The sequence below is a fragment of the Erythranthe guttata genome, chromosome 4 (assembly GCF_056151865.1).
Source record: "Erythranthe guttata isolate IM_541 chromosome 4, IM_541, whole genome shotgun sequence".
NCBI classification, from domain to species: Eukaryota; Viridiplantae; Streptophyta; class Magnoliopsida; order Lamiales; family Phrymaceae; genus Erythranthe; species Erythranthe guttata.
In genome coordinates this window covers 16097089-16120253 of record NC_142536.1, presented here as the reverse complement: position 1 = coordinate 16120253, position 23165 = coordinate 16097089, and the positions used below count along the sequence as shown (strand labels likewise).

Sequence of the window (23165 nt, the reverse complement as noted above, 5' to 3'; positions counted from 1 at the left end):
TATCCGATAGAAATTCCTTCTCAAGGAACACGGCATTTCTCGAGACGAACACCTTTGCCTCGGAAACATAGTAGAATTCGTATCCCATGGAATCCTCGGGATACCCCACAAAATAGCACAGGTCGGATTTTCCATCCAACTTATCTCCCACTAGCCGCTTCACGTAAGCGGGACAACCCCATATCCTAATATGTTTAAACGTGGGTTTCTTGGAGTGCCAAAGTTCATAAGGTGTGGAGTCAACTGCTTTGGTATTAACCCTATTGAGCAAATACACGGCAGTTAGGAGTGCATGACCCCACAGGTATGCCGGTAGCTCGGTGAACCCCATCATAGATCGAACCATGTCTAACAGTGTTCGATTCCGACGTTCGGAAACTCCATTAAGTTGAGGAGTTCCAGGAGGAGTCCATTGAGACAGAATCCCATTCTCTTTAAGATAGTCTATGAACTCAGTACTTAAGTATTCGCCACCACGATCGGATCGTAGTTTCTTAATACGTCTACCGAGTTGGTTTTCTACTTGGTGTCTAAAATCTTTGAACTTTTCAAAAGTTTCAGACTTATAATTCATTAAGTATACGAAACCATACCTAGAATAATCATCGGTAAAGGTAACGAAGTAGTTAAAACCACCCCTAGCACTAACGCTTAGTGGACCACACACGTCTGAGTGGATCAAATCCAAAAGACCCTCGGCCCGTTCCATCTTCCCTTTGAAGGGAGTCTTGGTCAGTTTTCCTTTAAGGCAGGATACACAAGTTTGAAGTGATTTAACGTCCTCCAAGGAGAACATTCCTTCACTGACAAACTTGTTCATCCTTCTCAAGGAAATGTGACCTAGTCGAGCGTGCCAAAGTTGTGCGGGGTTAAGACTCATATCTTTTCGTTTTGCTGATATAACGTTAATAGGTATTTCACTTGGATTCAGTTCATATAAATTGTTTATAAGTTGTCCCTTACAAATCATATTTTGTTCCTTTTGTATAATGCAAATCGAATTTCCAAAAACAAAAGTAAAACCTTCATTATCCAAAACAGGAATAGAAACAAGGTTTCGAATAAGTGACGGAACAAATAAACAATTGTTCAAAACAATGGAAAAACTAGAATCCAAAACATAAAGATAAATCGTCCCAATGGCTTCAGCAGCAACCCTTGCTCCGTTGCCCATTCTTAGGTAGGTCTCACCCACATTAAGCCTCCTACTTCTTGTCATGAGCTGCAAATCTTTACAAAGATGTGAGCCACAACCAGTATCCAATACCCAAGCAGAAGATTTAACGGACGAATTAACTTCAACTAAATACGTACCCTTTTCAGAACGTTTCTGATCGAGGTAAGCCTTGCAGTTGCGCCTCCTCTACTTGGAGCACAAGTTTCAGATTGCGAAGCCAATCCAAATAGTTTGGACCGGTGAGTTTGTTTTGGTCGAGGATTGAGGAAAGGGGATGTTTGGACATTGTTGTTGAGAAATATTTAAGAAGACAATAATTAGAGTTTAAGTTCGTAATAATCGTTACAATTAAAATTTTGGACTTTTATGTTTTAATTGTTCTCCCACTAATTTTATCGAATTCCACCACCCTCTAGCAGACAATCGAGAAAACTTATTTTTCTTTAATGGGCTTTAGGTCCAATAGCGCTAATGTAACCCGTAGTTAATCTATCCCGATTACATAAGCCTAAAGGTAGAGTACTATCAATCACATCACTATGTGACCCTAAAGATCGATTTACCTCACACTTGATAATGACCTAAGTTAATCTAGCGAATATCAAAATCTTCGTGTGTCAAGTCTAGCCTACCAATATGAGATGTCATAGATCCAACTATATCAAACTAATGCAATCCCTAGTTAATCTAGCCGACCACATTAATCCAACATAATTTTATCTATGACCGTATCTCCATCTAATGTCAATTAAATTACAGCTTATCCCACAATAGCACTCCCCGCTAACACGGCTTACTGCACTATTATGAGAGGCTACACATAATTTAATTGTTGGTAGAAGGAAAGAAAAATTCAACAATTTGGTTTTTCTTTATAGCTTGATAATTATTCTCTTGATTAAGAATGAGGGATTTTATTTATTAAATCTTATTAGCTCATCGGAAGTTTTAGGTTATGATCGTTTGTGATTCCTACAACTATGTTCTCTAGGTATGTGGAAAACGCATATTGATCCTAAGAGAGACATACGATCATCATCGTACTTAATCACAATTATTCATCTCATGAATTAATTAATTAATACGATAAATTGCAAATATAATTAACGGACTCCCTTCATTCATAAATCATTCAAATAAGAATGAAGTCCATTAATTATTTGCCATTCAATTTGTGTTCCATTAATTAAACTAATTTAACGATTAAATTAAATAATTAATCCAACACTATTCTTTGAATTCAAATTAAATTAATGGATCAATTATCTAATTGGGTTTAATTGATAAATAATTTCAAAAATTAAAAATCAATTAATTTTAATATTAATTCTCAGAAAATCAAATAAATATTTTTTTTTTTTTTTGTTTGCGCTGACCGGACCGGTCGGACCGGTTCGACCGGGCCGGTTCGGTCAGCTGAAAAACAGCAGCAAAAATCGAAATTTTTAAAATTAAATTTTTTTATATTTTCTGAAATATTCAAAATATTTAATTAATATTAAACCACCCAATTTGATAACACCAAAAATTCAACAATTCAACAAATCGAAGCATGCTTTCGAAAACGATAAACACGTTGACAAATAAACGATTAACCCGTGGCTCTGATACCACTGTTGGGGATTGTGCATGTATACGCAGCGGAATTTAAAATTTTTATATCGAACTAGTTTCGATTACATGCAAAACTAATCACATAGTCAACGTACCTTAACGCTTCCGCCATACATATGGTAATTATCGATTTAATTGAAAAATACATAAAACCGAAAATCACGAAACATGCTTATTCATCATTCAATGAAATCGAAACACGTAATCACATATTACTCACAATCATAAATTACAATTCAAGCAAAAACATATTCGAATTAATTTACGAAAGTTTCGATTCATCTACCTCTTGTAGCGTGCGATTTCGACGAATCGAAATCCTAGAACGAGTCACGTACAAGCTGCTAATTACCAATCCACGGGGCAGCAACTCACGGCTGGACCAAGCTGATCCAGCAGGCGACGAACGGCGGTGAACGGGAGCAGCAGCGGCGGCGCGTGGCAGCAGCAGCGGCGGCGCGTGAGCGGCGTGTCGGCGCGTGCGGCGGTGCGTGGATTCGTCGGGGCAGCAGCTCCTCTCCAATTAGGTTTCACCTCGTATATTTTGACCCACTCGAACTACAGCACTAGATGTAAACGAGTTAGATAACAACACGAATAAAACGAGGGAGAAAGAAGAGAAAACCGGCGGTGTTTCCGGCGGTGGTCGGCGGTGGCGCGCCGGGGCAGCAACGGCCGAAGAGGGGGCGGCTAGGGCTTGAGCGGCTAGGGTTTTGTGCTGAAAAATCTGATCTCAAAACTCCTTTTGAGGTCTATTTATACTTAGGGTTTTCAACCCTAGTGGGCTTAAGTCATTGGGCTTGACCCACTGATGCATTAAGCACATTCCCTCGTCGGCCTCGTTTCTCATAAACGATCGTCCACAAAATTATAACAAAGTTATATTTGTGACGAGCTCAAAGTCCTCGTCGATACGAGTGCCTCTTCAAAATTTCCAATTTCCAAAATTGGAAACTTCCATTTCAGTGGACTTGCTAAATCGGGAAACTTCCCAATTTAGAAAGTTCACCAAATTCCGCATTTCTCTTTCTTCACGTTTATTCCAATTCGCAATTCACAATTACGAATCTTGGATTCAATCATATCGACATCCAATCGTTCAAAGATTAACACATTAATCTATGCTTGTTGTTATCAAGGATCTTATTACACGAGAAGTGTGACCCTCAATGGTTCAGGTGTATGCTAGCCGTGGGCTCACAACTCTTTGTGATTCGAACAACACATTGTTCTTATACGAACTCCTCCCAAGAGTCCCGATTAGAGTAAAACTCATTTTACCTAATCCCGATCAAATCGGTGCCCAATGAATCAAGATTGGCGTCTAGCAACTACGCATCATGATTCCCTAGATACAAATGAAGTGCCTGCAAGAACCTTATGATATAGTTAGCGTACAGTACGATCCCTTCGTAGCACATGTCCCGATTGAACTAGAGGCATTGGTTCACCGAGACCTCTTATAAAGTTCAATAACCGTGCGAACGTTCTAGGTATTATCAATCTGTTCGTGTGCAACTTAGGGAAACACATTTCCCTAATCACCCCACTATCAACTCTGGCCAGAGATTCCATGGATTATAAACCGTCAGAACACACAGGACATCCATGACTACTCAAGCGCTCGAATCCCCTACTACAATGCACAGACTTCACACTAGATTTCGGATTGCACGAACGTTGGCCCTTGGAGCGGTCCGCGGTGGGACTCAGGGACAGGTCACGATACAATCGGTCCTCTAGTGAAGTCACGGTGATGTCTGGGTCTTAAGGACTAATGGTGTACAACTATATCTTAGAAACCTATTACTCGATGAATGAGAACCACTTATAGATTTCTAGGGCGAGGGAGTTCAGTGAACTCATCCAGTATGAGTACCCACTCAAGTATGCCGATGTCACAACACCGAGGACTGATGAGACGCAGTACACATACACTAAGTGCTAGTCTCAAAAGGGAAAGGCCGGTATTCTCATTATTGGCGTAACCCATCGACTAGGAACAAGGTTTAACAGTTACATTACATTGCTGAGTTATCTCACGATTCTACTAGACCAACTCACAGTAATAGAGTAACTCGTTAGGACTATATCTATGCTGCTTGCATGGGATAAGAGATATAGAATGCCAAATGAAATATTTTATTATTACGAACGAAAAACGATTGTTTTATTACAAGATAAAAGGAAAGACCACAGCCACAAGTTGGCTTGTTGGTCACCTACTCCAACAATCTCCCACTTGACCTAAAGCCAACTACTCATAAATCTAAGTCCCATCGACTCTCGATGTTTCTCGTGGACTGATCCTGACAATGGCTTTGTGAAGGGATCTGCAATATTGTCCTCCGAGGTGACTTTGTCTAGCTTGACTGCACCTCTCTCAATGATCTCTCGGATCACATGGTATTTTCTCAACACGTGCTTCGACTTCTGATGAGCTCTTGGTTCCTTAGCTTGCGCTACGGCTCCGTTGTTATCGCAGTACAGCTGTACTGGATCGCTAGCGTTCGGAAATACACCCAACTCTTGGATGAATTTCCTAATCCATGACCCTTCCTTTGAAGCATCTGATGCCTTCGAGTCATCCACGTCCGATTGAAAACTAGAATCCGTGAAGCCTTCTAATTTCAACTCGGTATCCCCATTGACCAAAAACAAATCTCGAGTTCTTCGCAAGTACTTGAGAATGTCCTTCACAGCCTTCCAATGGGCTGGGCCGGGGTCGGACTGATATCTGCTTGTGACGCTCACAGCATACGCAATATCAGGTCGGGTACATAGCATGCCATACATTATGCTTCCTATAGCAGATGCATAAGGTGTCCTTTTCATCTCCTCGATTTCCATTTGCGTTTGAGGACGCATGGATTTCGAGAGACGAACCCCATGGGACATTGGCAAGAATCCTGTTAAGTGTATATTTATACACTTAATTGTACCTTTTAATTGGAGCTTTTGATGTGTTTTTACGATAATTGGTGCTTAATATGGCTATTATTTGTATTTTAGGTGCAAATTGAAGAATTGGCAACTTTTGGGGTGAAAACTGCAAATTCAGAGAAAAAGTGGGCCAAAAATGAAAAAATCAGATTTCTGCAGAATTAAAGCCCGCGCGGCCGTGCGGATTTTAAAGCATAATCTCGCACGGCCGTCCGGATGGACGTGGGGGCGCAGTGAAGGAAGTTTAATTACACAAGGAAACCCGCCCTATTATATTTTTGCACCCTATTTAAAGGCCACAAGCACACAATTAGGAGAACCTTTGAATCTTTTACCTTTTATCTTTATTATTACTTTTTAGTTTTTATCTTTGCTACACGCAATCAAGGAGCAAGAGAACGAAGACGAAGACTTGACGACTCTTCATCCTAGTTTTCCTTTTTCCTTTTCTATTCTGATTTTTATGAATTTTCGTATTTTTATTATGTTTTTCGTTACGAACATGAGTAGCTAAGTTTTTATTCTAGGATTTTATTGGAACCCTATATGGTAATTCGAACCTATTTTTCTACTTTTATGCAAGTTTAATTTTTCGATTATTTCCTCTATCTTGATCGTATTTAGTGCATGAGCGTAGCTAACTTATGTTGCTATTTGTTATTGTTAGAATTGATTGACAGATCGTTTTAATAATTAGAACAGGGATAGGAGAGCCTTCGAGTAGTTTTTCACCGAATGTGTGTGTTAATTGCATGTATTATCGTAGACATACAGATAATACCTTAGGTAGCCGTTTACGAGACTTGCTATTTAATGCTTTATTTATACTAGGTTTGCATAGACATATAGTGAATCTTTTATGAATAATAGGTTTATAGCACGGCGACAGCTCGTTATGAATAATTTCGTGTCTTGGGTTAATAATCGAGAATCGTAACTTGCATGATAGGAGATTAATCGGGTGAAGAATTATCGCATAGGGGGGAGATAAAATCCTAGATCCGTTTATTATTGATATTTTCTCGTGATTACTTGCTTTCTTAATTAGTTTAATTTATTTAATTAATTAAATTGACAACCCTGCGTAGGCTGGATAAAAATCACAATTGTTAGGATTTGGTACTTAGGATTAAATAATTTGCGTATTCCCTGTGGGATCGACATCCGACTCTCACGAGTCTACTTAACTACTTGTTTGTGATACGTACACTTGCGTGTTGGTATTTAGCACCCAACAAGTTTTTGGCGCCGTTGCCGGGGAATACGGCTAAATTATTTATTTATCCTAATATTAAATTTGAGCAATTTTTCTTACTTCAGCCAATTTTTTTTTTATTTTATTTAATTATTATTATTTTTTTATTTTTTTTATTTTGTTTTAGGTACTTTTTATGCGAAGAGGACACGACACGAGCTTGCTACCTCTTGATCCCGAAATTGAGCGAACGTTTAGGCAAGCCAGGAGAAATCAACGGTTAGCTCAAAACACTCCCGCAACGATGGAAGACGAGAATAATCGTGGGGGAGGTGTCCAAGGGCGCCTACCAAATGCGGCAGGGGAAGTCGTTATCGAGCAAGAGCAACGCCAGCTAATCAATCCACCGCCTCGCCAACGAGCCTTGCACGAGTACACCGTTCCGACACTCAATGGGTTCCAATCAAGCATCCAGCAGCCCCCCATTGAAGCCAACAATTTCGAGATTCGAGCGGGACTCCTCACGATGCTCCAAAACAATGGGTTATTCAGCGGATTGGCTCATGAAGACCCACATCTCCATTTGGTCAACTTTCTCGAAACATGTGACTCGCACAAAATGAACGGAGTAACACCCGAAGCACTGCAACTCCGCCTGTTCAAGCACTCCCTACAAGGAGCAGCCCGAGAATGGTTGCAAACTCGTGCACCGCACTCCATCTCGTCGTGGGCCCAACTTGCTCAACTTTTCATGAACACATACAACTCACCAACAAAAACTGAGAGAATCCGGCGAGAAATTCAAAACTTCATACAAGAAGCCGGTGAAGCATTATTCGAGACGTGGGAGCGGTTCAAACAGTTAGTGAGGAGGTGCCCGAATCACGGACTACAAGAGTGGCGCCAACTGCAAATATTTTACGATGGACTGCAAGACAACTCGAGGACAGTGCTCGACTCTACAGCTGGAGGTATGTTCATGAGTTTAACCTATGACGAAGCATACGAGCTCTTGGAACGAATCGCCAGAAATAAATACATGCGAGCATCGGACCGGTCGAATAGCGGAGCAGTCAAGACGGGAGGAATTTTGGAGTTAGACGGAGTCACTGCAATCACGGCCCAATTGGAGAAGCTATCGAAGCAAGTAGCGGCTTTGCAGACGCAGCAAGTCCATGCAGTCCAAGCTCCCGATCAAGGCGTAGACGAAACGGAGTCGATAAATTATGTGCATGACGCCAACCGACAACAGAGAAACCCGTACTCCAACACGTATAATCCGGGATGGAAGGATCACCCTAATTTTGGGTGGGGAGGAAATCAGCAGGGACAAAGGCAAGCACCCCCTCAAGGCCAACCGCCTAATTATTCACGACCAGCGCCCGGATTCCAAAATCAGCCGCAAGCACCACCTCAAGGCGGAGACCTCGCAAATATTTTGGCCCAATTTATGACGACCACCCAAGCTTCCATTCGAAATTTGGAAACACAGATGGGCCAATTTGCGACCCAATTGAACGCGAGGCCAGCCGGTACACTACCGTCCAATACGGAAGACCCTCGAAAGGGCACCAACGAGCAGTGCAAAGCCGTAAGTTTGAGGAATGGAAGACAATTAGAAGAAGTGGCGAAGAAGGCAACAAGCAAGGATGGGGAGGAGCAACAAGAAAAAGAAGCAGAGATTCTGACAGATTCACCAGGTGAAAAAAGGGTCGTTGCGCCTAAGCCGACCCCTCAGGTACCTTATCCTGAACGCCAGATAAAGGCGAAAAATGAGTCGTATTACAAAAGTTTTCTTGAGCAATTGAATGAATTACATATTAATATTCCTTTTACTCGAGCACTTGAACTAATGCCTCATTGGGTGAAATTTTTTAAAGACATGGTATCAAAGAAACGAAAATTCGGTGAACATGAGATGATAGCGTTAACCGAACAATGCAGTGCCATTCTTACGCGCCCAATTCCACCAAAGCTTGGAGACCTGGGTAAGTTTACGATTCCAGTCGCTATCGGAGGTAAGTTCTTTGCAAAATCTCTCATAGATTTAGGTGCGAGTATTAATCTCATGCCTTTCTTGGTTTTTCAAAGTTTGGGATTAGGAGATATAAAATTGGTATCTGTGACGTTACAGTTAGCCGATAGATCACTCATATACCCAAAGGGAATAGTAGAGGATGTGTTAGTTAAAGTATATAAATTCATCTTTCCTGCAGATTTTGTAGTTCTTGATATGGAAGAAGATAAATAAATTCCCTTGATTTTGGGAAGACCGTTTTTGAGAACGGGTAGAACTATAATTGATGTGTATAACGGAATTTTATCTATGTCTTTGGGGGATGAAACGATTAAATTTGATGTTTTCCGTACAATGAAACACCCTCAAGAGGTTGATGAATGCTTTGCTTTTGATGTGTTAGATCAATTGAATTTTGATTTTGTTGAACCTTTAATTGCGGATCCGTTGGAAGCATCTTTGTGTGTAGGAACTTCAGTTGAAGAAGAAGAAGTGACGGAACAATTATGTTGGTTGGATTCGGCAAAGCCGCTGTCAAGACCACGCTTTGAGAGTTTGGAGACGGAGATCCCGTTATCTGTCACTTTTAAGCCTTCAGTGATCGAACCTCCGAAACTTGAGCTTAAAGTTTTACCATCTCATTTAAAATATATGTATCTTGGAGCTCATGAGACCTTACCTGTTATTATTTCTTCATCTTTGACAGGTCTACAGGAAAAGAGACTTTTGGAGGTATTGCGAGAGCATAAGCTAGCACTTGGATGGACAATCGCCGACATCAAGGGCATAAGTCCAACTTTTTGCATGCACAAGATCATATTGGAGGAGAGCCATAAATCTTCGGTGGAACAACAGAGGTGATTGAACCCCATCATGAAGGAAGTTGTGAAGAAAGAAATCATCAAGTGGCTAGACGCAGGTATTATTTTTCCTATCTCCGATAGTGCGTGGGTTAGTCCGGTACAATGTGTACCCAAGAAGGGGGGAATGACTGTTATAAAAAACGAAAAAAATGAATTAATCCCTTCTAGGACAGTAACGGGTTGGCGAATTTGCATGGATTATAGAAAATTGAATAAAGCCACTCGAAAAGATCACTTCCCGTTGCCCTTTATTGATCAAATGCTTGATAGGCTAGCTTGTCAAGAATTTTATTGTTTTTTAGATGGGTATTCCGGTTATAACCAAATTGCCATAGCTCCCGAGGACCAAGACAAAACCACTTTTACTTTTCCTTTTGGTACCTTTGCTTTTAGACGTATGCCTTTTGGTTTGTGCAATGCTCCTGCTACTTTTCAACGTTGTATGATGGCAATTTTTACGGACATGGTTGAATGTGGTCTTGAACTTTTTATGGATGATTTTTCTGTCTTCGGTGATACGTATGACACTTGTCTCCAAATACTGGCTAAGGTTCTTCGCAGGTGTGAAGAAACAAACTTGGTGCTCAACTGGGAAAAGTGCCACTTTATGGTTGATCCAGTCCAGGATTACTTGATCGATCGAATAAAGACCAAAGGCCCAAACAAGATCAAAAGGCACCGTTCAAGCCCATTGAACAGAAAAATGCCCATCAAGCCGGTACCGGTTGGGCGAGAGGGACCCGGCCGCGGGGCGAGTCGCCCGCGTGCGAGAGGGTTCCCGCTGGGCTGCACACCTCTCGCCCAATCTCTCGCCAGGCTGTCAGTCTATCGCCAGATGCGCGTCTCTCGCCGGACTGCTTGCCCGACCGGAGGTGATCATTGCTGCACATGGGGTATTTAATGCACGTCCAATCTACAGACAATGGGCAGAGGAATGTCTCTTCGACCCCTACTGTTTGCCTCTGCAGCCGCCAATGAAGTGACAGATTAAACCGCATTGAAGATAATTTGAGGTCCGGATGCTTAATTACCGCGATGTGATAGGTAAATTAAATTGAAGAGTATTTGACGTCCGTCCCCTTTTTCTAGTATAAATTGGGGCAGTAAATATAGTAAAAACACACAAGCATACATACCTAAATTACGCATATAAACTAGTATCTTCTTCAGGAATTGACTGACTTGGCCGTCGGAGTGCTAACTCCGGCCTAAGTCCGGTTCTTTTCTTCCTTTGTAGGTGTGCTGCGATCCCCGGTCCAAATCCAGGCCCATTCCCCCCTTTAAACCAGCCCACCCCGAATCCGGACGGATCAAATGGCGCCGTCTGTGGGAACCCGTTGAGCAAAGCCGTGGCAACGTTTCCCTTTTAAAACAAAACACCTCTACCTGTTTTTCATTAACCAGTATACGTTTATCAATGGCCTCGTTTCCCAGCATAGTAAGGGATCTGGCCAGTCAGATGGAGGCCGAGGTAACCCCAGCCCCGCAGGAGCACCAGCCAGCCGTTGGAGAGGCCTCTACCACTAGAGAGGAGGTGCCACAGGCAGCCGGCATTGCGGGAGGTAGCCCCATGGTCGCCATGACTATGGAGAACCTGCAGGCACTCTTGGCGAGCGCTGTCCAGGAGGGCTCTGTGCGCGTGCTAAGGGAGCCCGAGGCTGCGTCGCCCAAAAGAAGGATGGGGGAGAGAGAAGGGCGAGGTAGCGAGGGGCTCGCCCGCGCAAGTTCCTCGCTAACTGCATTAAGCCCTTTCTCAACCGATATTCTGGACGACGATCTGCCTCACTCATTTCGACCTGTAACTTACGAATACTTGGGAACCACCGATCCTTGTGAGCATCTCTGTCGCTTCAATAACACTTCGGATTTGCACCGATTTACCGAGGCAGTGAAGTGTCGGGTCTTCGCGACTACGTTGGCGGGAGCTGCACAAGCTTGGTTCACCCAACTGCCGGCGGGCACGATTGGCGGTTTCGACCAGCTAAGCGCATTATGGATCACTTCGCGAGCTCAAAGAAGCAAAAGAGGAGCACCTTGACTCTGTTCGCGGTCAGGCAGAGGGAAGGAGAGTACTTGCGAAGTTTTATCAAGCGTTTCATCTCGGCGGCCTTAGAGGTACAAATTACCTCAGAGGAGGTTTTGATTAGCGCTCTAGCACAGGGGCTGCGGGCTGGCGATTTCTTCACTTCGCTCTCGAAAAAGCCGCCCGTATCCTTTAATGCTTTGTTGAAAAAGGCCGAGCGATACAGAACGCGGAGGAGGCAGTACATAATAAATTTGGCGAGAGCAAGGGCGGTCTCGAGGCAAAAAGGGAAAAGAAAGAGGACAGAATGCAGAGGCCGACTCAACTGGCGAGAAGGGAGGTGCCGAGCGAGAGAAAAATAGGACCTCGTTTTGACAGCTATGCACCGCTAGTCGCACAACCAGGAGAGATATTGCTGGCCATAGAGAATAACCCAAAGTTAAAGTGGCCTCGCACGTATGCGGAAACCCCGAAGAGAAGCCCATCGCTAGGGAGTTTCTGCCGTTTTCATAATGATTATGGCCACACCACCAACGAATGCCAACACCTTCGTGACGAAATCGAGAGGCTCATCCGCGCAAAGAATCTGCCAGAATTTGTGAAAGAAGGGAACCAACGCCCGCAGCAGTTCCCAGCTCGGCGTGCTAGCGAGCCCCGTAAACCTGAGCCGGGAAGGGAAAAGCTAAATGAGAGGAAGGACCAGGTGGCGCCTGCCAACTTCATCAGCATGATTTTGGGAGGACCTTCAGGAGGAGACTCCAACAGAGCTCGGCGAGCGCACCTGAGACAGTTGCGAGAGACGGAGGAGTTATTTGGAGAAATAGAAGAAGCAGATCGGGCAAGCCGTGCGCACCTCCGACGCTTGTGCGAGATGGAAGCTCAGCTCGAGGAGGTGCAAAGAATATCTTACGTGCCGCCCATTGTTTTCGGTCCCCAGGACGAAGAAGGAATCAGACAGCCACATTCCGACGCCCTGGTGATTACTGCCATGGTAGCGAATTTCGATATCGCGAGAATATTAGTGGACACCGGCAGTTCCGCTGATGTTATCTACTATGACTGCTTCAGAAAGATGAATATGGATTTCGAGTTAAAGTATGTAGAGACGAGCTTGGTCGGGTTCTCGGGGGAATCAGTGCGGTCGGTCGGAGAAGTATGCCTGCCCATTTCCCTAGGAATGGAGCCGGTGCGAGCAACCCGATCCGTAAAGTTTTTGGTACTGGATGCGCCTTCTACCTACAACATCATATTGGGGCGACCGTCCATGAACTCATTTCAGGCAGTAGTCTCGACTTATCATATGAAGCTGAAATTCCCCGTCTTAGATCAAATCGGGGAGGTCCGAGGGGATCAAGAGACCTCGAGGAGGTGTTATTACGACGCCTTGAGAAGAATAGGAAACATAGATGCTATTCGCACTGTTTCCCCAGGTAGCCGGGGAAAGGAGGACCAGATGCCGGAAGTAGACCCCGCAAAAGAAGAAGCCCACGTGAAGCCGATGGAGGAATTAATGGTAGTCCAACTATGCGAGAAGGATGCCTCTCGCACCACCCGCATAGGTGGCGGTTTAGATGCAGACATGTCTCGACAGCTGGTTGAGTTTCTAAGGCAGAATCAAGATGTGTTCGCATTCACTCCAGCAGATCTCGGGAGTATCGAGGAGCAGCTCGTGGTGCACAGACTGAATGTCAAGCAGAATGCGAAGCCAGTCAAGCAAAAGCGTCGGCATTTTGGAGCAGAGAAAGACAAAATTATACAGGAAGAAGTGCGGAAGTTGTTAGCAGCCGGACAGATCCGGGAGATCCGTTTTACTACTTGGCTGTCCAATGCAGTTTTAGTCAAGAAGGGCGAGGGAAAGTGGCGAATGTGCATTGACTTTAGGGATCTCAACAAGGCATGTCCCAAGGATTACTATCCCTTACCACGAATCGACCAGCTCGTAGACTCAACTGCCGGTTGCGAGATGCTAAGTATGATGGACGCCTCGCAAGGGTACCATTAGATCCCATTGTGTCCGGGCGACCAGCCCAAGGTGAGCTTCATCACCTCCACTGGAACTTATTGCTACACGGTGATGCCTTTTGGGCTGAAAAATGCGGGGGCCACGTACCAGAGACTAGTAGACAAAATGTTCAAGGACCAACTCGGAAGGAACATGGAGATATACGTGGATGATATGTTGGTGAAGAGTCAAAAGACGAGCACTCATTTAGGAGATTTAAAAGAAACCTTCTGCACGCTCCGACGCTACGGCATGAAGCTTAACCCCGATAAGTGTGCTTTTGGGGTGAAAACGGGAAAATTCCTGGGTTACATGGTAACGGAAAGGGGAGTGGAAGTGAACCCGGAGAAGGTGCAGGCGGTTTTAGATATGGAGGCCCCACGAAATATTAAGGAGGTTCAAATGCTGGCTGGAAGAATAACAGCTCTGAGTAGATTCATATCTAAGGCCGGAGAGGCTATTCAACCTTTCTTTAAAATACTAAGAAAGGGGACTCAATTCGAGTGGACGGAGGAATCAGGAAGGGCTTTTGAGCAGCTCACGGATCTTCTGGCTCGTCTCCCGCTGTTAGCAAAGCCCGCGCCGGGAGAAAAGCTTTATGTATATCTGGCAGTCGGCGAGTTCGCAGTTAGCTCGGTCTTAGCCCGAGAAGAGGACGGAGTGCAGAGCCCGGTATATTACGCGAGTAAACTCTTGCGAGGGGCTGAGATGAGATACTCCGAGATAGAAAAGATGGGCCTGGCGCTAGTAACGACAGCGGGAAAGCTAAGACCCTACTTTCTGTCGCACGCAATAGTGGTCCGGACAAACCACCCTATGAAGACAGTGATGGGAAGGATGGAAGTTTCGGGAAGAATGGTTAAGTGGGCAGTAGAGATGGGACAGTTCGATATCAGCTACGAGCCACGGATCGCCATAAAAGGGCAAGCCCTAGCAGATTACCTGCAGGAAACGACAAGACCAGAAGAGCAAGGTATATGGAAGGTGTTCGTCGATGGTTCGGCGAATGCATCAGGAAGTGGGGTAGGAGTGTTGCTAGCAGAGGCGGGCGAGGAGTTGGAATACGCGATAAAATTACCTTTCAAAGCCTCAAATAATGAAGCAGAGTATGAAGCAGTTGTACAGGGGATGAAGCTGGTATCTTCAGCCGGGGGCAGAAAGTTGAACATATTTTCGGATTCACAGCTGGTAGTACAACAGGTGAAGGGCGAGTTCGAGATAAAGAATGAGCGAATGATGGCTTATTGCGAGACGGTACGGTCGATGATGAGCAAGTTCGAATTCTGCGAGCTGGCTCAAATACCCCGAGAGGAGTGTTAGAGTAGGTGACCAACAAGCCAACTTGTGGTTGTGGTCTTTCCTTTTCATCTTGTAATAAAACAATTGTTTTTCGTTCGTAATAATAAAATATCTAATTTGGCATTCTATATCTGTTATCCCATGCAAGCAGCATAGATATAGTCCTAACGAGTTACTCTATTACAATGAGTTGATCTAGTAGAATCGTGAGATAACTCAGCAATGTAATGTAACTGTTAAACCTTGTTCCTAGTCGATGGGTTACGCCAATAATGAGGATACCGGCCTTTCCCTTTTGAGACTAGCACTTAGTGTATGTGTACTGCGTCTCATCAGTCCTCGGTGTTGTGACACCGGCATACTTGAGTGGGTGCTCATACTGGATGAGTTCACTGAACTCCCTCGCCCTAGAAATCTATAAGTGGTTCTCATTCATCGAGTAATAGGTTTCTAAGATATAGTTGTACACCATTAGTCCTTAAGACCCCGACATCACCGTGACTTCACTAGAGGACCGATTGTATCGTGACCTGTCCCTGAGTCCCACCGCGGACCACACCAAGGGCCAACGTTCGTGCAGTCCGAAATCTAGTGTGAAGTCTGTGCATTGTAGTAGGGGATTCGAGCGCTTGAGTAGTCATGGATGTCCTGTGTGTTCTGACGGTTTATAATCCATGGAACCTCTGGCCAGAGTTGATAGTGGGGTGATTAGGGAAATGTGTTTCCCTAAGTCGCACACGAACGGATTTATAATACCTAGAACGTTCGCACGGTTATTGAATTTTATAAGAGGTCTCGATGAACCAATGCCTCTAGTTCAATCGGGACATGTGCTACGAAGGGATCGTACTGTACGCTAACTATATCATAAGGTTCTTGCAGGCACTTCATTTGTATCTAGGGAATCATGATGCGTAGTTGCTAGACGCCAATCTTGATTCGTTGGGCACCGATTTGATCGGGATTAGGTAAAATGAGTTTTACTCTAATCGGGACTCTTGGGAGGAGTTCGTATAAGAACAATGTGTTGTTCGAATCGCAAAGAGTTGTGAGCCCACGGCTAGCATACACCTGAACCATTGAGGGTCACACTTCTCGTGTAACATGGATCCTTGATAACAATAAGCATATGTTAATATGTTAATCTTTGCAAAGTTGGAGGTCAATATGATTGAGTCCAAGATTCGTGATTGTGGATTACGAGTCGGAATAAACGTAGAGAAAGAGAAATGCGGAATTTAGTAAACTTTCTAAATTGGGAAGTTTCCCGATTTAGCAAGTTCACTAAAGTGGAAGTTTCCAATTTTGGAAATTGGAAATTTCGAAGAGGCACTCGTATCGACGAGGACTTTGAGCTCGTCACAAATATATAATTGTTATAATTTTGTGGACGATCGTTTATTAGAAACGAGGCCGACGAGGGAATGGGCTTAATGCATCAGTGGGTCAAGCCCAATGACTTAAGCCCGCTAGGGTTGAAAACCCTAAGTATAAATAGACCTCAAACAAGAGTTTGAGGTCAGATTTTCAGCTCCAAAAACCCTAGCCGTCCAGCCCTAGCCGTCCACCCTCTTCGGCCGTTGCTGCCCCGCCGCTCCGGCGCCGATCACCGCCGGAATCCGCCGGTTCTTCCTCTCCTTTCTCTATCGTATTCCCTTTGTTATCTAACCCCTTTGTATCTAGTGCTACAGTAGGGGGAGATCCGTTTATTCGAGGTGAAACCTAATTGGAGAGGAGCTGCTGCCCCGACGGAATTGCCGCGCCGCCGTTGCACCGCCGCACGCGCCGCTGCACCGCCCACGCGCCGCCGACGCTGACTGCCACGCGCCGCTGTCGCCTCACCTTCGGACCAGCTGCCGTTTGGTGGTGTTTCCGCAGCCCTAGGAGTGGTATAACGCAGCTTGTACGTGTTTGAGTTTGGATTTCGATTCGTCGAAATCTCACGCTACAAGAGGTAATTAAATCGGAACTATCGTAAATTAATTCGAACATATTTGTGTGAATTGAAATTTATGATTATGAGTAATATGTGATTACATGTTTCGATTTTGTTGAATGATGATTAAGCATGTTTCGTGATTTTCGGTTTTATGTAATTTTCAATTAAAATCGATAATTACCATATGTATGGCGGAAGCGTTAAGGTACGTTGACTACGTGATTAGTTTCGCATGTAATCGAAACTAGTTCGATATAAAATTTTTAAATTCCGCTGCGTATACATGCACGATCCCCAACAAGGAGAACCAGCGTGCTGATTTTCTAGCAAAAGTAGGAAGCATGGCGGTGGGATACGAGTCAAGAAAAATACAGTTGCTAGTGGAGGAGCCATGTAGTGGGGGCGAGGAGCGTGTTTCAACTGTGACAAGTGGGGAGGATTGGCGCACGGAAATCAGGGCGTGTCTACAAGGAAAGATGCTCGCAAGTGGCCGCGCCCAAAATGTCCTGGAACAGCGAGCAACCAACTTCTGCCTAATTGGGGATATACTTCACAAAAGAGGCTACACTAGGCCGCACCTAAGATGCCTATCTCTCGAGGAGGGCCGCTACGTGCTGCACGAGGTTCACCAAGGATGCTGCGGGGACCATGCAGGAGTTAGAGCATTGGTCTCGCGGATACTAAGGGCAGGATATTTTTGGCCCACCTTGAGAAAAGACGCGGCACAGTTTGTCAAGAAATGTGACAAGTGCCAGAGACATGGCCCGCTGATTCACACGCCGGGAGAGGATATGACGATAATAACTTCCCCTTGTCCTTTTGCACAATGGGGAATAGATATCGTGGGCCCCATGCCATTGGCCACGGGGCAGAGAAAGTTCTTAATAGTCGCTGTAGATTACTTCTCCAAGTGGGTGGAGGCAGTGGCAGTGTCCAGGATAACGGATACAGAGGTCATGAAATTCATATGGCAAAATATCTGCTGCCGATATGGGTTGCCTAGGGATCTCATTTCAGATAATGGAACACAGTTTAACTCAGCCAGGATACAGGGATGGTGTGCCGGTCTGGGTATCAGGCAGAGATTTGCAGCTGTGGCCCACCCGCAGGCGAACGGGCAAGTCGAGGTGATCAATCGGGTATTGTTGGAAGGAATAAAGAAACGTCTGGAGGGAGCAAAAGGAAATTGGGTGGAGGAGTTGCACGCGGTACTATGGGGATATCGAACATCACCAAAAGAGGCGACCGGAGAAAGTCCGTTCTCGTTGGTCTACGGGTCGGAAGCTGTCATGCCAGTAGAGGTAGGAATGCCGTCCAGCAGAATTATGAATTTTCGTGAAACAGCTAATAGCATGCGCTTGCGCGAGGAGCTGGACTTGGTAATGGAAAAGCAACAGAGCGCGAGAGAAAGGATGGAGCTCAGCAAAGCTAAGATTAAGGCAGCCTATGACAAGAAAGTAAGGCTGAGAGTCTTTCAAGTGGGGGACTTGGTCTTAAAACAGGCGGACGCACTCAAGACAGTGGGAAAGCTAATGGAGAAATGGGAGGGACCATACAAGGTGGTAGCGGTTCTCGCAGGAGGAGCTTACATGTTGGAGGATATGAAGGGCTCAAGGATATCTCGCGCATGGAACGTGTGCCATCTAAAACGCTACTATATGTAGTGCTAATGTGTTATAATATTTTGTATTAAATGCCATAAGTTTTGACTCTCATCCGTCTGCCGGCGGAATGAGCTATGTTTTTTAAGTAGGAAAAACAGAATATGAAGTGGCCTCTTTTGAAAAATCCGATGTCTAATCTATAAACTCACTCGCACATAAGCGAACAAAAAAAAAAAAAAAAAAAAGAGATTATTGGAATATTTCCAAAACGAAGTGTGCGGGCAAGGATTTGCATCGAGCAAATCTCGCCAGAAAGTGAGGGAAAGTTAGAAATTATTGGAATATTTCCAAAACGAAGTGTGCGGGCAAGGATTTGCATCGAGCAAATCTCGCTAGAAAGCAAGAAAGAAAGTTAGAAATTATTGGAATATTTCCAAAACGAAGGGTGCGAGCAGGATTTGCATCGAGCAAATCTCGCTAGAAAGCGAGGATGCAAATCTCGCTAGAAAGCGAGAAAGAAAGAAATTATTGGAATATTTCCAATCCGAAGTGTGCGAGCAGGATTTGCATCGAGCAAATCTCGCTAGAAAGCGAGAAAGAAAGATCATTGGAAATTTTCCTAATGTGAAATTGGCGAGCAAAGATTTGCAGCCATGAGAATCTCGCTAGGAAGCGAGAAAGGGAATTGTTTGAAATATTTCCAATGACAAATTGGCGAGTGAAAATTTGCAACCATGAAAATCTCGCTAGAAGGCGAGAAAGAAATAGAAAATATTTGGAATCTCAATACGAGGTTTGCGAGCAAGCACTTGAAAAAATAAATAAAATAAAAACGAGATGAAGTGCGCGAATGAAAGAAAACATAAAATGTAAAATAAGAACTTAGCAGAATAAACTACTCAAAACGATAGAAATAACAATATCCAAATAAAAATAACATTGTTCAGAAAAGGAAAAAACGAATTGTTCAAGTTGTTGCAAATAAGGAAAAACTAAAAAGCCTCACGAAGGAGGAATATCGGGAAGGGTAGAAGCGGAACAGGTAGGGTCCAAACGAGCCATGTTGAAGGGGGCTTGTGCAGCATACTGGTTCAACTCTGCGAGCATCCCCTCGAGCACGCCGGCCCACCAGGCATAATCTACGGGCTCAGTAGGGTTTCCCTCCCAACCAGGAATCTCGTCGCCCAACAAGTCAAGAATGGTGCTGATCTCCTCAGAGGGATCATCAAGATTATGGCGAGCTGCGTACATACGAATTCCTCGATCCATGAATCCCACGCCTATCGGTGCCGCAGTATGGGCAAAGTGAGCGGACGAAGGGTACTTGCTGCTTAGCCTCTCGCGATACCCCCGTAAGAACTCCTGTCCATCTATCGAGCACAGATGGTCATACAAACTCCTAGCCCGCTCCAAGGCTACGGTTCTCATGCATTCCCCCTCCACCACTTCCTGTTTGCGGCGAGAGATGGAGATCAACTGCTCCTTTTCCGCGTTCAGCCGTGCAACCTTGCTCTCAAGAGAGGACTTCATGGCATTGTATTTTTCATGGCTTAGGCGAGCGACCTCTTCTTTTTCGTTGGTCAGCTCGCGAATCATGTCCTGAAGACGAATCACTTCATTGGTCTTCTCGCTGGCTAACCTTTTCATGAAGGCGAGCTCCTCAGCCTGGCGGGTGGGGTCAGTGGAGCCAAGACCATGGGCAAGGAGTACGTTGATCTAGGAAAATGGATGCATAAAGCTGATGAGAATATATAACAAAAAAAAAAAAAAAAAAACGAGCTTTTAATGATTCTGTTGCGAGAAGATAAGAACGTGTACCTGAGAGCAATGGAACAGTAGGCGAGAGTACTGCTGCTCAAATGACATGCTCTCGAGAGCCTGGGCATCCTCCATGAGCTTGACCTGGCTAAAATGGTTGGATAGCTCAGCCAAACTTCGATCAGGCGAGAGCGACGATAGATAGCCCCTGTCGTCCGCGCGGCGCCTCTTAGACATGGGGGAGGCCTGACCGCCGCTCGCATCCCGCTTGGTGCGACCTGCCTCCAGTTGCGCGTGCTCCGGGGAGCGAAAGGAGTCGTGCGCTTCCTGGTTGTCCGCATTCTCGCTGCCAATATCAATGATGGGCTCCCAGCGGACAGCGGGCGGCGGGATAGGGCTCTCGCGCCTATCTTCGGGGCGAGGAGTGGAGCCGCCCGCCGTGCTCGCAGCGCCGGTAGTAGGGGACTGCTGATGAGTTGAGGGAGCCTGACTGGTGGATTCGGAATGGGTGCGAGAGGATTGCGCGCGCTGCTTGGCGAGAGCAGCCTTCATGGCATCTCGAATCATTTCGCCTAAAACACGACAAAAATAACACAGGTCATTTAGGAAAAGGTAAGATGATTTCTTAAGAAAAAGAAAACAATTTTATTTCTTTGCAAAGTCGAATAAATCATGGGATAAAATATAGAAATAAGTCCTAGAAAATACCCAGTGGGCGGGGGTCTGTCAAAGACATATCCCACAATCCGGAGCGGGCAAAAAGAGAAGGAGAGGCTACTATCTTCTCTACGTCCCACAATTCGGGGGGAGTGCGGGCTGTTAGGCGGGCAAGTGTCTCTAAGCAATCGGGAGACACCCCGACGGGGCGAGGAGCGGTTTCCACGTAGGACGGATCAAAACCCCATGAAGTGGGCGAGCGAATGAAGAGGAAGCGCTGGGGCCAGTTGTGCACTTTATTGGTCAAACCCTTAAAAAGGCCTACGCCGGGGCGAGCTGTGAGATGGAAGAAGCCGGAAGGGGAGCGATTTACCTTGAAGGCGGAATGGAACAGGTCGCCCGTGGGCTCTATGGAGGCCTCGGCACAAATAATGAAGAAAGCCGACATAAATTTAATGGAATTAGGAAGAAATTGGTTAATGGGCACGCGAAATTTGCGAGCCACATCCAGAAAAAAGGGGTGAACGGGCAGTGACAAGCCCGAGAGCAGTTGGTCGATATGCCAAGTCATGTAGCCTGGGGGAGGGTGAAGGGAATCTTGCGAGGACGAAGGAAGAGCTAAATCAAAGGAAACATCTAGCCCTTGCCTGACGAGGAGGTCGCCAATATCGTCGGGGGTCAAAATCGAGTGTAGGGGGTTGGTCAAGATGCAAACGGAGGGTTCCCTCACTTTCGCAACCCTAACAACACCCTTTCCCCCGCGAGAAGGGGAGCTCGCATCGTCCCCCCCTTTAGGTCGCGAGAGGGAAGAGGCTTTGCTCTTACCCTTTTGCGAGCAAGCAGGGGTGGCCGGTGGACCCCGGGTTTTGGATACCACGGCCCTCTTCTTGGGCCTATTTCTCTGTTCCGACGGAGGACCGAGGCGGATTACGGGGGTGCGAATCTCCCCGGAGGAAGAAGAGGAAGAGTCGGAGGACATGGGTGGAGGCAAAGGGAGGAAACACGGAAAAGAAAAAATAAGGAGAACTGAAAGAATCACAAAAAGCGGTGTGGAGAGATGTTTACCTGGATAAAAGGGAGGAGGAGAAAGCAATTTCCGACGCCAGGAGGAAGAGAGGAAAAGGAGGAGGGGCTAAAGAAGGAAGAAGAATGTAAAGAAGAGGGGGAGGGGAACCCCTTTTTATAGTCACGGGGCGGCACTTGAAGAGGCGTGCGGAACTCGAAGAGGCGCGAGGAACGCGAAGAGGCGCGAGAGACTCGAAGAGGCGCGAGGGACTTGAAAAGGCGCCTGCGCTGCATTGATTGTGAGAGGACAGCGCAGGCGGCGTTTCGATTTCCGAGGAAAAAAAAAAAATAATAATAATAAATAAAAATAAAAATTATTATTAACTGAACCAATAAAGCCAGCCATTTAATTACTCGGAATATGTGCGGTTTTTTTTTTCCGCTACAGAATGAAAAGAGACACGTTATTCGAAACGGTGCAAATGATTACATTAGGAAGCGGGCCGCCGGCATGAGCACATGCCTTCTCTCGCTAAGAGTGAACTCGCAGCCACTAGCGCCAGGTCGCAAATAACCGCGAGTGGGGGACTAGTTGATCCAGTCCAGGATTACTTGATCGATCCAATAAAGACCAAAGGCCCAAACAAGATCAAAAGGCACCGTTCAAGCCCATTGAACAGAAAAAGGCCCATCAAGCCGGTACCGGTTGGGCGAGAGGGACCCGGCCGCGGGGCGAGTCGCCAGGCTGTCAGTCTATCGCCAGATGCGCGTCTCTCGCCAGACTGCTCGCCCGACCGGAGGTGATCATTGCTGCACATGGGGTATTTAATGCACGTCCAATCTACTGACAATGGGCAGAGGAATGTCTCTTCGACCCCTACTTTTTGCCTCTGCAGCCGCCAATGAAGTGACAGATTAAACCGCATTGAAGGTAATTTGAGGTCCGGATGCTTAATTACCGCGATGGGACAGGTAAATTAAATTGAAGAGTATTTGACGTCCGTCCCCTTTTTTTAGTATAAATAGGGGCAGTAAATATAGTAAAAACACACAAGCATACATACCTAAA

At 45.4% G+C, this 23165-nt stretch overlaps 1 protein-coding gene across 1 annotated transcript; it reads left to right on the top strand.

The window, feature by feature from the left end:
* Positions 1 to 8421: 8421 nt before the first annotated feature.
* Positions 8422 to 9180, top strand: LOC105972531 (uncharacterized). The gene has a single exon (XM_088817566.1). It carries the CDS (start codon positions 8422 to 8424, stop codon positions 9178 to 9180), a length of 759 nt encoding a protein of 252 aa, XP_088673692.1.
* The last annotated feature ends 13985 nt before the right edge of the window (positions 9181 to 23165 follow it).

What these genes read in the sequence shown, in the direction of transcription:
- LOC105972531 (XM_088817566.1), top strand. Translation starts at nt 8,422, where the DNA reads ATGGGCCAATTTGCGACCCAATTGAACGCGAGGCCAGCCGGTACACTA.